Here is a 13,453-nt window from a genome sequence, read left to right as displayed (position 1 = left end):
ATTGTCAGTAAAGTACACCTCCTCAACCTGCTCAGGTGGCGTGTCAGTAATGTTTAATATGGGTTCAGTATGGTATGCCGGCGGTCGGGCTCTCGGCGACCAGCATACCGGCGCCGGGAGCCTGACCGCCCGGTTACAGACAGTGTGGCGAGCGCAAATTAGCCCCTTGCGGGCTCGCTGCGCTCGCCACGCTATGGGCACGGTGACGCGCTATGTGCGCCACGCTATTTTATTCTCCCTCCAGGGGGGTCGTGGACCCCCACGGAGGGAGAATAAGTGTCGGTATGCCGGCTGTCGGGATTCCGGCGCCGGTATACTGTGCGCAGGGATCCCGTCAGTCGGCATACTGAAGACCACACGTTTAATACATCTCTAATGGCCTCAATCATGAGCTGCACCCCTTTTGCAAAGGATGCTGCCCCTCCTTAGCACGTCCCCATCACCATCTGTTGTATCAGAGTCGGTATCCATGTCATCTTGCATAATCTAGGCTAGTGCACGTTTATGTGGGAACATGCTAGGGGGTCTTGCCAGAATAGGAACAGAACCTGAGCAAACTGCCATAGAATTCTTTAACATCTGAGTTTCTGTCTCAATATGTGCTACCCTAGTAGAAATCTGAGAGATCATTCCTTAAAGCAGAAGTTCCCAAACTGTGTGCCGTGGCTCCCTGGGGTGACTCGGGACACTTGCAGGGGTGCCCTGGGTTGGTGGTCCAGGACCAATTCAAATTATTCATGGTCAATATAATAGGCAAAACCAGTGCTGGTGGCTGCCAGTCATAAGAAATTTTTGGCCTAGGGGTGCCGTGAAAAAAATTCTGATATTCTAGGGCGCCGTGATTCAAAAAAGTTTGGAAACCACTGCCTTAAAGGGTTGAGATTACCTAAAAGGATTAAAAAAAAAAGGGGAAGACTAGATGGGCCAAGTGGTTCTGATCTGCCGTCAAATTCTATGTTTCTATGTTTAATGGAGGACGACCACTCAGGCTCAATCATAGGTATCTGAGACAAGACAGTACATTCCTGTCATGGAATGGATTCTTTCTGAGAAAAAACATCCTCTGCAGCATAAGACACAGAGTCCCTAGACATGGCTATGGGAGATAATAAACACCCACATACACACACACAGGGAATTGTAGACACAGTTTCCCCCAAAATATGCCACAGAGAGACACAGAGATTGGAGCCAACCCACACACAGTGTTTCCTGAGGTAGATATAACACAACTACGCAGCGCTTACTGTGTACCTTAATAGACGACATAGTATTTACACAGCATCCCCCCCTTTCTACAACCCCCTGGTACCGCACAGGATAGCTGGAGTTGCGTGGAGGGACAGTTTCCCCTGTCAGGGTCTGTGTACAGGAACTGCAGGCTGGAAAATGGCGCTGAACGCTGCTGGGTCCGCTCTGATGAGAAGCTCCACCCCCTGAAGATGGCGCGTCTTCCTGCACAAATTCTTTATACTGGCCAGAGGATTCCATCACTAGCCGGGGGGGATTCAGTCCCTGGTTAGCGTCTGTGTACTGAGAATTCTTTCGCTAGCCTGGGGATACAGTCTCCGGTTAGCGTCGGTGTGACCAGTTTAGGGTATTTAGACGCTGGCTCAGGACGCCCCTCATAGCGCCAACACTGTGTTCCGCTGAGCCTTCCCGGAGCACAGCCGTTCAGAGCTGCGCTCCTACCCATGTGCCGCCATATCTCACCACCTTCTATCTTCTGGCTCTGTTAGGGGGTGGCGGCATGCTGCGGGAGTGAGCGGTCGCCTGGGGGCGGCTAACGATCAGCACCCTCCGGAGATCAGTGTACTGTCAGCGGAGATAGTGTCTCGGACCCTGCAGGGCGGACACTACTCCCCCCCTAATTCACTCAAAGCAGGGAGGCTGTTGCCAGCAGCCTCCCTGTGCCTAAACTCTAAAAAAAAAAAAAAAAAACTCCTATGGAGCTCCCCTAGCTTAAAGTGCCAGTGGCTCCTGGTGGACCCGTCTATACCCCATGGCACTAATGTGGACCCCAGCATCCTCTAGGACGCAAGAGAAATATCAGATAATTATTTACAATCTTTCAGCTGCTTTTTCTGGATTGCAACCTAGGCCCTCATTCCGAGTTGTTCGCTCGCAAGCTGCTTTTAGCAGCTTTGCACACGCTAAGCCGCCGCCTACTGGGAGTGAATCTTAGCTTATCAAAATTGCGAACGAAAGATTCGCAATATTGCGAAAAGACTTCTCTGTGCAGTTTCTGAGTAGCTCGAGACTTACTCTTCCAGTGCGATCAGTTCAGTGCTTGTCGTTCCTGGTTTGACGTCACAAACACACCCAGCGTTCGCCCAGACACTCCTCCGTTTCTCCAGCCACTCCCGCGTTTTTCCCAGAAACGGTAGCGTTTTTTCACACACTCCCATAAAACGGACAGTTTCCGCCCAGAAACACCCACTTCCTGTCAATCACATTACGATCACCAGAACGAAGAAAAAACCTCGTAATGCCGTGAGTAAAATTCCTAACTGCATAGCAAATTTACTTGGCGCAGTCACAGTGCGAACATTGCGCATGCGCAGTTAGCGGAAAATCGCTGCGATGCGAAGAAAATTACCGAGCGAACAACTCGGAAAGACCACCTAATGCGGAAAAAGGATACATGCACAGACTGAGTTGTAACATGTAGCAGAACCAGCTACTACCTGTATACATTTCAGTGCTACTTTTTATAATATTACATGTATCTACAATTGGTTTTATTTGCTCTCCAGTAATGAGTATTTTTAACGTCTTATTGTGTGTAAAATAAATATGTATTAATTTGGAACCACCAGCATTCTGAATTTAATTATTGGCTCTCTAGCGCGGCCCTCTATATTCATTTTAGCTTTCCCTACAAACTGAGACCTGTGCAGATAAGTCTCTGGGGCCCGTCACAACTGAACCAATTTGTTGATCAATTTTATATCCACTTATTCCACATACTGTATTTGAATTATCCATTCAAGCTTCTAGGTATTTGTTATTGAAGATGACACCTCTATCTGCAACTTTTCTACCTGCAAACATGCAACGTTTTGTCTATATATGTTGTGTGTCTATATTTCGCCTTTTTATCATGTTGTGGAGCAAATTGTCACTCCAGTCTTATTTTTGTAGTAAATCATTAAAAGTTAGGTTTTAAACATTATCTTATCATTTTCCAGATATTAAGTATCCAGACATTGAATTGAAGGAATATCAGAATGCCCTATTTTTAGAGAGTCTATTCAGATGCGTCATTGCGTCTACCTGTGCACCGTAGTGGAATCGTCGGACTGAATGCGAACAGGCTCATCTCGCAGAACATACTGAGCCTGTACTAGCGCATTTCTGATGGCTCTCATTTAGGGCCTATTCTGGGCCAGAGATCATATAGATGTAGATCCAGAGACACAGTGTCCCTTCACAATTGGTTGGCATGTATGATGACTGGAATCCAATTCTAAATTGAGACGGGGGAACTCTTAGATTAAGATCCGGGGTACTGATCCACAACTGAAGAGATCTGGTTCTGCAGAATCAGAGCATTAAAGCATGCATAAGGTACCATTTCGAATGAAGCTGCCATTTGTCCCAATAGTTACATATACTTGGGGATAGAAACCAGGGCCTGGTGAAGCGAATTCACCAAAGCCTGGATGTCCTTGATTTTCTCCGAAGGGAGAAAGCCCTGCTGACAGCGAGTGTTGAACAATAGGTCAAAGAAAATCATCCTCTGGGCAAATATGAAGATGGATTATAGATAATTCAATATCTATCCATAAGATCCCAGAGTTTCCACTATTACCGGCAGATGTTGATGTACAAGGTTTCCGAAGGTGCCTTTACTAGCAGGTCGTCCAAATAAGGAATTCCCTTGTGCCTCACTAAAGAAGTCATGTGGGCCAAAGTCTGGGGGCTGAGGACGGATCGAATGGCAGTGATTAAAATTAAAAGTGCATACTGTACTGGTGATCGTGAAGCATAACAATTTCTGATGTCTTTCACAAACAGAAATGTGGAGATAGACATCTTGGACGTCTAAGCATGCCAGGAATTTCCCTTCCTCCACTGTGTTGATAGCAGACCACAGAGATTCAATTTTGAAATTTACCAGACTCAGGGAAGAGGAGTGGTGAAAAATCTCCTGGGACCTGACAAATCTAGGATGTAACCTCTGGAAAGAATGCCCGGTACCCATAAATCCAGTAAGGAATGAAACCACCAGCTTCTTCTTACGTTAGCATCGTATGTCCCGGGCACTTGAGCAGTGTACCACCCTGGAGCTGGGAACAGTGCGGGACCGGCGTCTCTAGCCAACAAAGGTCCTGCTGTACTAGCGCACTGAGCCCTGTAACTGAGGCACAGCAAAACAAATAAGGAAAAGTAAAATAAAATTTATGAATATATATTTTTTATTGAAGCATGAAAGGACATAGTACAAAGTAGTATTTAAAAAGGTCCAACATGTAGAAATACAAAAGACTTGTTGGACAAAGGTACATTGCTGACAGTTGGTTGTTAAGTTGTCAAAGAAAAAAAGCAGGCGTTGATAGGTCCACCGTTGATAAGCAAAGTAAGCAAATAGAAATTTACAATGAAATGATGCTTAAACTCAATAAAATAAAGTCTGCTCGCACCACCTCTCCCAGCGATCACACTGATATTGGAGGATCACCCTCAACCATGTGTAGGACACAGCAAGAGGTATTACACAGAGAGTTCCAAATTTGGTTTTGTATGGCTGTAGGGAGGGTCACAATAAAGCTTTCCCACATTTCAGAGAAATTTTCGGTTTTAGCCTCCACACAACCTCCACCCACGCCATGCGTAAGAGATAAAATTATTTTGTTTTAAAGAGAAATAAGGTAGGGGGCTGAGGATGTATCCACACCTGCAAAATAGACTTTCGGGAAGCTGCGCTTAGAATCTCAACCTGCCTTTGAGATTCTAAGCCCTTGTGGGAGAATACCAAATAATGTCCATTCAGGAGTTAATGACAGGTAGTTAATCATATGTTCCTGAGAGTAATGGAGCACTTATAACCAAAATCTACTAATTGGTGGGCAGGACTATAAACAATGGAATAAATCGGCCTGGGGCTGGCCACATTTGAAACAATAATGAGTTGTTGAGAGCTCAATCATAATTTTCTTATGTGGAGAAAAGTAGGATCTATGTAATACATTGATAAATATCTCTGTATACATGACAGAGGAAAGCATTTGGCATGCTCTTACATGGGTCCTTAACAGGTCGGCTACCTGCAAGCCCAGAAGCTGTGAAATCCATGTCTGAAGGCACCCCTGGGTAACGGAGTAGTCTATAGCAAGATGTAGGTGTCTGTAGGTCAAGGAAATCGCCACTCTACTTGCCGGTCAATAACAAAATTTTAATTGACTAAAATAAAAGTGCCTTAAGGCACTAAAAGAAGAAAAATTAGGTACAGTGAAAGTGGGAGGGTTTAGAGGGGGTGGAGTTTACCTTTTAGCTCTAAATACATTTAGCCCTTCACTCCCATCATGTTTGCTTTTAGTGTGTTCTGTTCCCACTGACCATTCCTGCACTTTATTCCTTTGCTAGGATACAATGCTACAGTATGTACATTACAGTAAGATCTCCGAAGTGCATACCTACCTGACAGCGTACTTGTGTGTCGGAATGCTCTAACACAGGAGTCTGCCAGTCCCAGTAGTAGAGAGATAATGGTGTTCAGAAGATAGCCATCATATATGACACTGTACTGACACTGCTGAACCAACACCGCCGTGAACTCACAGACATTTGACCGAAATTTTTTCCAGTATGTTCCCGATCTGATCAGTGGGTAATCTTCAGTGTCCTTTAAAAAAGAGAGGGAGTGTTACAAGGTCGTGATCGGAAATGTAATATAATTTTCACCTGCTCCAACATGTACACGTTGGGCAATATTCAATTGATTATTGTGCCTGATTTCCAGTCTAAAGTGACGGAGATCCCAGGGGCGATATTCAATTGTGTCTCTTTTTCATGCTGATAACACCCATAGAGGTTGATTTAGCCACTTAAAGCAGCTAAACCTGACCAAAGTGCTATGTGCGATCGCTAAAACTGCCATTTGAGCACCCAAATGGGTCACTTTTGCACATTTCAGCTCGCACCCCCAGAGAGTGTGAGCTGAAATGCACATTCTGGCAGACGTGGTGTCCGAATGGAGCTACACGCTTGGGCCATCTAGTGGCTGCCAGCGTGATAACAATTGAATCTTGCATGTCTACAAAAACTCTACATTTAGTTAATTAAAAATAGTTTTGGCCATTCTTACATAAATTCTTAGTAAGAAGTAGGCTTTTAGGGCCTGATTACGTGTTGACCATTCACCCATATGTAGAATATTTTAAAATTGCTCATGCTCTGGAACTGACAGTACAGGCTATGCAAAGTCTACACCAGGCATTCCCAACCACGGTCCTCAAGGCACACTAACAGTGCAGGATTTCCCTCACCATTCAAACATGCTCTGGTGTCCCCTATTCTCAAAAAAGCCAACCTCGACCCTTCATCACTCACTAGCTACCGCCCCATCTCTCTTCTCCCTTTCGCCTCCAAACTACTTGAACGACTGGTCTACAGCCGTCTCACAAGCTACCTCTCTGACCACTCTATCCTTGATCCACTACAATCTGGCTTTCGCCCACTCCACTCCACCGAGACTGCCCTGGTGAAAGTCACCAGTGACCTGCTTTCGGCCAAATCCAAGGGCCACTTCTCTTTGCTCATCCTTCTGGACCTCTCTGCTGCCTTTGACACCGTGGATCACCCTCTCCTCCTCCGCACACTCCAAAATGTTGGCCTCTCTAGCACCGTCCTTGACTGGTTTACCTCATACCTCACTAACCGCTCCTTCTCTGTGTCTGCCTCCGGAACCACCTCACACCCTTCCATCCTTCCTGTTGGTGTCCCTCAGGGTTCTGTCCTAGGCCCCCTTCTGTTCTCCCTCTACACCTCTTCCCTGGGTGCGCTCATTAACTCCTTTGGCCTTCAATACCACCTCTATGCTGATGACACACAACTCTACCTCTCCTCTCCTGATCTGTCCTCCTCTGTCCTCTCTCAGGTCTCCAGCTGCCTCTCTGCCATCTCCTCCTGGATGTCTGAGCGCTCTCTGAAGCTCAACATGGATAAAACTGAACTTATTTTCTTTCCCCCAGCCAGAGCAACACCCCCTACAAACATCTCTATCACTGTTGACAACACTATCATCTCCCCCGTTCCCCAACTCCGCTGCCTGGGCGTCACTCTTGACTCCTCCCTCTCCTTTGCACCATACATCCAAGCTCTGGCGCAATCTTCTCGGTTCCAGCTACGCAACATTGCTCGCATCAGGCCATTTCTCTCCCAGAGTGCAACTAAACTTATCATCCACTCACTGGTCATCTCACGACTTGACTACTGCAATGTGCTCCTCACTGGCCTCACTTGCTCCCACATCGCTCCCCTCCAATCTGTCCTCAACTCTGCAGCTAGGCTCATCTTCCTCTCCCGCTGCTCCACTTCTGCCACTCCCCTTCAACAAAATCTACACTGGCTCCCATTCCCCTACAGAATCCTCTTCAAACTCCTCACCCTCACATACAAGGCCATCTCTAATTCCACTGCTCCCTACATCTCCAACCTCCTCTCCCTTCATACTCCCTCCCGCCCACTACGGTCGGCTGATGACCGTCGCCTCTCCTCTGCCTTGGTCACTGCTTCCCATGCACGAGTTCAGGATTTTGCCCGTGCTGCACCCCTTCAGTGGAATGCGCTCCCCCGCTCCATTAGACTCTCCCCGACCTTGCAAAGCTTCAAACGGGCATTGAAAACCCACCTATTCATCAAAGCGTACCCCTCCAATGCATAACCTAGTCCTTAGGCTGCTCCTCCATCCCCCTGCCCCATGCCTTGGACATCTCTGCTTTGCTCGCATACCACCATCAGGCTTCTACCTGCTTGCACCTCATGTCATCTGTCTGTTGCCCCTCCCCACTAGATTGTTAGCTCTTCAGAGCAGGGCCCTCTTTCCTCTTGTCTAAACCCTCTTCTTGACACATTTCACTCAGCGACCATCTTTACCTGCTTTCTGTCCTGCTGGTAAAGGCTCATCTCTATTTATGGCCGCCAGCCCCAAGTAGCACAATGATTACTCCTTCGCTACTTACATCTAAGCTGTATTATGTTTTGAGTATTGTGTTGCTCTTTGTTACCTGCACTCCATTTTTGTTATTTATTTACTGTTATGCTAAGTTTTGTCTCCCTGTACTGTCCTTTGTACGGCGCTGCGAAACACTTGTGGCGCCCTATAAATAAAATGTAATAATAATAATAATATCCAGGCTTCAGCACATGTGACTTAATTAGTAGCTCAGTTATTTTGATTTAACCATCTGTGCTGAAGCCTGGATATCACTAAAACCTGCACGGCTGGTGTGCCTTGGAGACCGTGGTTGGGAATGCCTGGTCTACACTTATAGCTGAATAGGTGTAACAAGGCATTCTCGAACTGACAAAGTTAAGTGAGGGTGTGTCGATGTACCTTCAGGCCATGCAAAATTGGACATAAACAAAGATACATCTGTGTACACACAGTATAACCCAGTGCAAGTCTGGTGGCAGCAAACCAAATTTACAAAAGGATGAGCTGACTCTGCACATTGGCAAAAAAAATATATTTATTTTTGTGTATGCAATGGGAAGCTTCTACTGTTTATTTGCATTCTACTCTGCATTTGGCCCTTATTGAACAGCAGTACCAGGAGAACAGGCTATCTTTAGTCACACAACCTGCAAACTTAAAGTCATCTTGAGTGCAGAAAATCCAGAACAAGACGACAAAAAACACGCGGAAACATTTGCATTTCAGTGGTTTTCCCATGCCACTTTGAAACATGATCAATGATGCTTACACAATAATTTCCACATTCCTACACTCAGCTAATTAGCTCACCTCCAAAACAGCACATTCAGTATCACAGAGAACTCTTTTCATGAAGAAAGAAAAGAGACACTTTGGGACAATAAAATATGTTGAAAGAAGCACTATGCTTAATAAAAACACCACACGTATATAAAAAAAAAAAAAGAAGACACAAAGTGGAGATGACTTTGGCTATATCCAAGGTAATTTCACTTTGAAGTACATTACAAGTTAATATTTTAGCTCCCTAATAGCAATATATTAACACAAAAAGTACAAGGTCTTTACATCGTTAAATAACGAGCACATTGTCAATTAATCAATAATGCTTTGGGATGTGTGGAAGCCAGTAGCATAGGAAAACTTGTCCATGTGGTAGGAAGAATGGATTCATATAAATATCAACAAATCCTGAACAATAATGGGGGGCGATTCAATTATTATTTGGCCGAACTCCACTAAAGGGCACTCACAGGCAGCAATTCAACTGTTGTTTAGTTTGGGCGCAAAGGCCTGAAGATTACCACCCCCAGCACTGCCTTCTACTGATTTATAGAAAGTTTAAAATACAAATATTCATCTAGTACTGTGTATTATGTATTACTGTAATCCAGACTAAATGGGGGTAAACTGGGAGCCTTGAGTTTATCAGCAAAACTAAGCACTTTGGTGGTGATGCAGAGCAAACGTGCACCTGTCTGAGGAAGGTATTTTGTTTGAATTCCTTTGGCCAACTTTCCTGTATGAGTGATCATACAGCCCACCAAGAATCTCTGCAATCTGACTGTACCAATATGCAATAGGTTGCACCAATCCTTTTGAATTAATGTCTATTTCCCTACGGACTGTAATAGGCCCCATACACTAAAACGATAATGTCCGATTTCATCAGATTTCGACCTTTCGGGACGATAAATCGGATGAAAAGTGGCAAATCGGATGTGTTTTACATGTAATCCGATGCGCGGTCCCGTGAGCATCGGATCGGAGCCCCTAGGTCGTTAGTGCTGCACTCGTGATATGTCGGATCCCGCAGGCATGGCTGGGATCTTATACGATACATTGTATGCAAAACGACCACATATGATGTATCGTATGCGATCCTGCCGCACGGGAAGCTGCCGGGCGGTTCAAGGGAAATCGCATCTGACTTTAGCCTCCGACATGTCGCTGTAGTGTATGAGGCCCTTAAGCATGTGAGCAGGACCTTCTTTTTTTTTTTATCAATAGTTTTTATTGAATGAAAGGTAATAAACAAACAGGGGAACAAAAAAAGAAAGGGAAACATGCGAGGTACAAACATACCATTATTATAGGAGCCCTCAGGGGCGGATCCAGAAGAAAATTAAAGGGGGGGCACCATGATAGGGGAACGGTAATAGTTATATTTACATGCACCTAAGGCATGCGTGCTCCCATATAAGGGGTGTGGTATCACAGGGGGTGTGTCCTCACAGGATACGCCATCAGGTAATGATTGGCTGTAGGAGCGCATCCCTGCTGGTTTAATGCCAATGTTTCACCCTGATGAAAAGGCTGATTGGGCCTTGAAATGTTGATCACCGGTTCCATTAGTTATCGGAGCCTGGAAGGCACCCCAGCACAATATAATTATTAACGTTTTTAGTTGGTGGTGGCAGGTGCAGCATACCTTGTTTGGGGAACTGCACTGAGACTCAGACCAGAGGACACAAACTGCCCATCTTTAATTAGCAGAAGCAGCCAGCTGGATCTCCAACAAGCAGCATAAGACATCTGCAGGACAGACCTGTCACAATCACATGGGCTGCCTTCTCAAAGCCGAGGCTGAGTTTGACTGCACCTAGCATGGTGGTAAAGGAAGTGGAGGAGGAAGCGCTGGGAAACTGTGCGGTGCAGTGAGAGCTAATGAAGCCTTCTGCGCCGTCATAAGCAACAGTCTTACTCGATGCTGGCATTTGAACCCCGAGCCTGGGCTGGACTCTGGCCGGCTGGCAGTGGGGGAGGTAGGTTGCGGTGTGAGCAGGAGGCCTCCCCATTGGTTACCACACGGACTTGGTGTTAGAGCCGCGGCGGGTCCTATTGCCTGCCGGCTCTTTTATCAAATCTGACTGACGGAAATAGCAGTAGTGCTGCTGCGGTTCTCCTTTTGAAACAAAAAAAGAAGTCAGGAATGACATGGGGGGCACGGGCCTGAGTGCCCCCCCTGGATCCGCCTATGGGAGCCCATAACATACATTGCTCAAATAGTAAAGAATGATTAACTCATCAAGTTACAATAAAATGAGAGCACGTGAACATCATCATAATCTCCAAGGAATCCATGACCATTAACTCGTATTCACCCCACTGAAACCATTTCACAAAGATAGTGCTTATGAATTTTATTAATAATTATACCAAGGCTAGGAATCAATGTCGATTTCCAAAGTTGAGCTATGGCTGCTTTTGTGGATATTAAAATATGGCCCAATAAATATATATCGCCTTCAGAAAAAATGGGACATCTACTCCTAGCACCTCTTTAATAAGCACAAACACACTGGCCCATAAGGACTTGGGCAGGACCAGAAAATGTGATAAAGGGTACATACACATCCGCATTGTCTCCAATAATATTTTGAGGTGGAAGGCCAAATTTGATGTTGCCTTTCCGGAGGAAAATAAGCTCTGTGACATAATTTATAGTACATTTCAGAATGGTTCACACACTTAGATATTTTTGAAACACAGACGAGAAATCCGGTCCCAATCATCTACTGTAAGTTCCCATTTTGTTTGGGACGGCAATTTTTTAAGACCCATGAGCGTGCATCAGTACCACCAACAGATTACACCTCTACTACGTGATACTTGCAAACGAGAACAGATCGGCCTCAGAGTAGCTGAGGAATCAATGTTGATTGAAGAGTGACAACTCACCCAATGACGGATTTGCAAATATTTATAAAAGTCAAATTTTGGGACATCATATAATAATTGTAGGCTATTGAAAGAAACCAAACCATTTGAGTCAAAAATGTCCTTAAGGTGCACCAGACCTCTGGTTACCCAAGAGTCGAGACACAGGTTAGGGATAAGACAAGCAATGGTAGACAATGACAGTTCTGGCGCGGGCAAAGAGAGACCCTCACACGAAGAGACAAATTTATACCATGTCTGCAGGGTCACTCGTATCGCTTTGCCAGGGCCAGAATGTATCAAAGGAGCTCCCGCAGGTAACCATAACAATTCTGACAAAGGGATGGGTTCCATGAAGGAGCGTTCTATCAGTACCCAAGGCTTAGGACTGTGCAATACGAACCAATCAGTGAGCAGACTTAGTTAACAGGTACTATGGTAGGTTTCAAAGTCAGGAAAGGCCACACCTCCTTCATTTTTTGGGGAGAATAAGAACAATCCTTGCTATTTTAGGCCTGGCCCATTTCCACACATAATGCGACAGAAGTTTGTTAAATTTAATGCAAAGGGATTTAGGGAATGGCCGAGGAATTGTGCAAAAGAGGTACATAAGTTTAAGAAGTGATACCATTTTTTGCCGCTGCTACAACCAGGAAACCTCAAGTAAAACCCACTCTTTAGTCAAATTCTCAAATGCACGCAGTTACAATCAAAAAGAACATCGTCATCGGCCAACTGAATGCCTATTTCAATGATTTAGATTGCCATGCTTATTTATGAGTATCTTTAAGAGTAACCCCCAGAACATTAAACGGCAGGGCCTCCATTTTAGAGGTGTTTAGCTTATAGTAGGAGATCTTAGCATAGTCATCTAGTATGGCATGTAAATATGGCAAAGATAATGTTGCTTCAAGCATAAATAACAAAATATCGTCAGCAAAGAAGCTTATCTTTTGGGAGATGCCCCTATCACTGGTCCCCTATCAGATGCCCCCTATCACTGGTGGCCAAGGAAAAGATAAGTGGCTAGAGAGGGCATGAGCAGGACCTTCTTAACTCGTTGTCTGTTATTACCCAGTCTTGTTTTATTACTATTTTGTTTCCAAAAAAAAACCAATGCCATAATTAGACCAGAGTTTTCCTAAACTTAGCACAAAAATAAACCAAGTACAATTGTGAATCCTGATACATGTTTGATGTTTAAAGAGCGATACGTATTCCCCTAATATTTTGTACTTACTGATATGATGTAGGGGACATATGTGTCTTACCATATTAACTGGCCAGGTAATAGTTAAAATCCAAGGATAAGCCATGAACTTCTTAAACTGCAAACCGGTTTCCTTAAAAAAAAATAAAAAAAAATCAGACAGAATTGGCTTTATATTAAACATATTTAGGACAATATTGGTAGTACTTTAAATACAATTAAATACAGATAGAATAATCAGTGGCAGCATTAGATAAATTACAAACAAGAGCATTAAAACATAATCCAAAACTGGCATCTTTGTGCTTATTTTCAACATGTAACAAAGGGGAGAGAATCCTTGAAACCGGTTGAAGTTTTTATGCTGTGACGACTATACATCAGCTGCGGGACGTGTGTTGCAGTATTCGTGTGTTTTTATG

At 44.7% G+C, this 13,453-nt stretch overlaps 1 protein-coding gene across 1 annotated transcript in view; it reads right to left on the bottom strand.

Annotated features, from left to right (window-relative positions):
* Positions 1-13,453, bottom strand: part of LOC135019278 (cohesin subunit SA-2-like) — a 440,449-nt gene that overhangs the window by 251,858 nt on the left and 175,138 nt on the right. Inside the window, exons 7-8 of the mRNA XM_063953088.1 lie at positions 13,093-13,164; positions 5,644-5,848 (exon numbers count right to left, since the gene is read on the bottom strand). Of these exons, the coding sequence (XP_063809158.1) occupies positions 5,644-5,848; positions 13,093-13,164 (277 nt within the window). The remainder of the gene's footprint in view (positions 1-5,643; positions 5,849-13,092; positions 13,165-13,453) is intronic.

The sequence above is a fragment of the Pseudophryne corroboree genome, chromosome 2, assembly GCF_028390025.1.
Source record: "Pseudophryne corroboree isolate aPseCor3 chromosome 2, aPseCor3.hap2, whole genome shotgun sequence".
Taxonomy (NCBI): domain Eukaryota; kingdom Metazoa; phylum Chordata; class Amphibia; order Anura; family Myobatrachidae; genus Pseudophryne; species Pseudophryne corroboree.
This window is presented reverse-complemented; position numbering and strand designations above follow the sequence as displayed.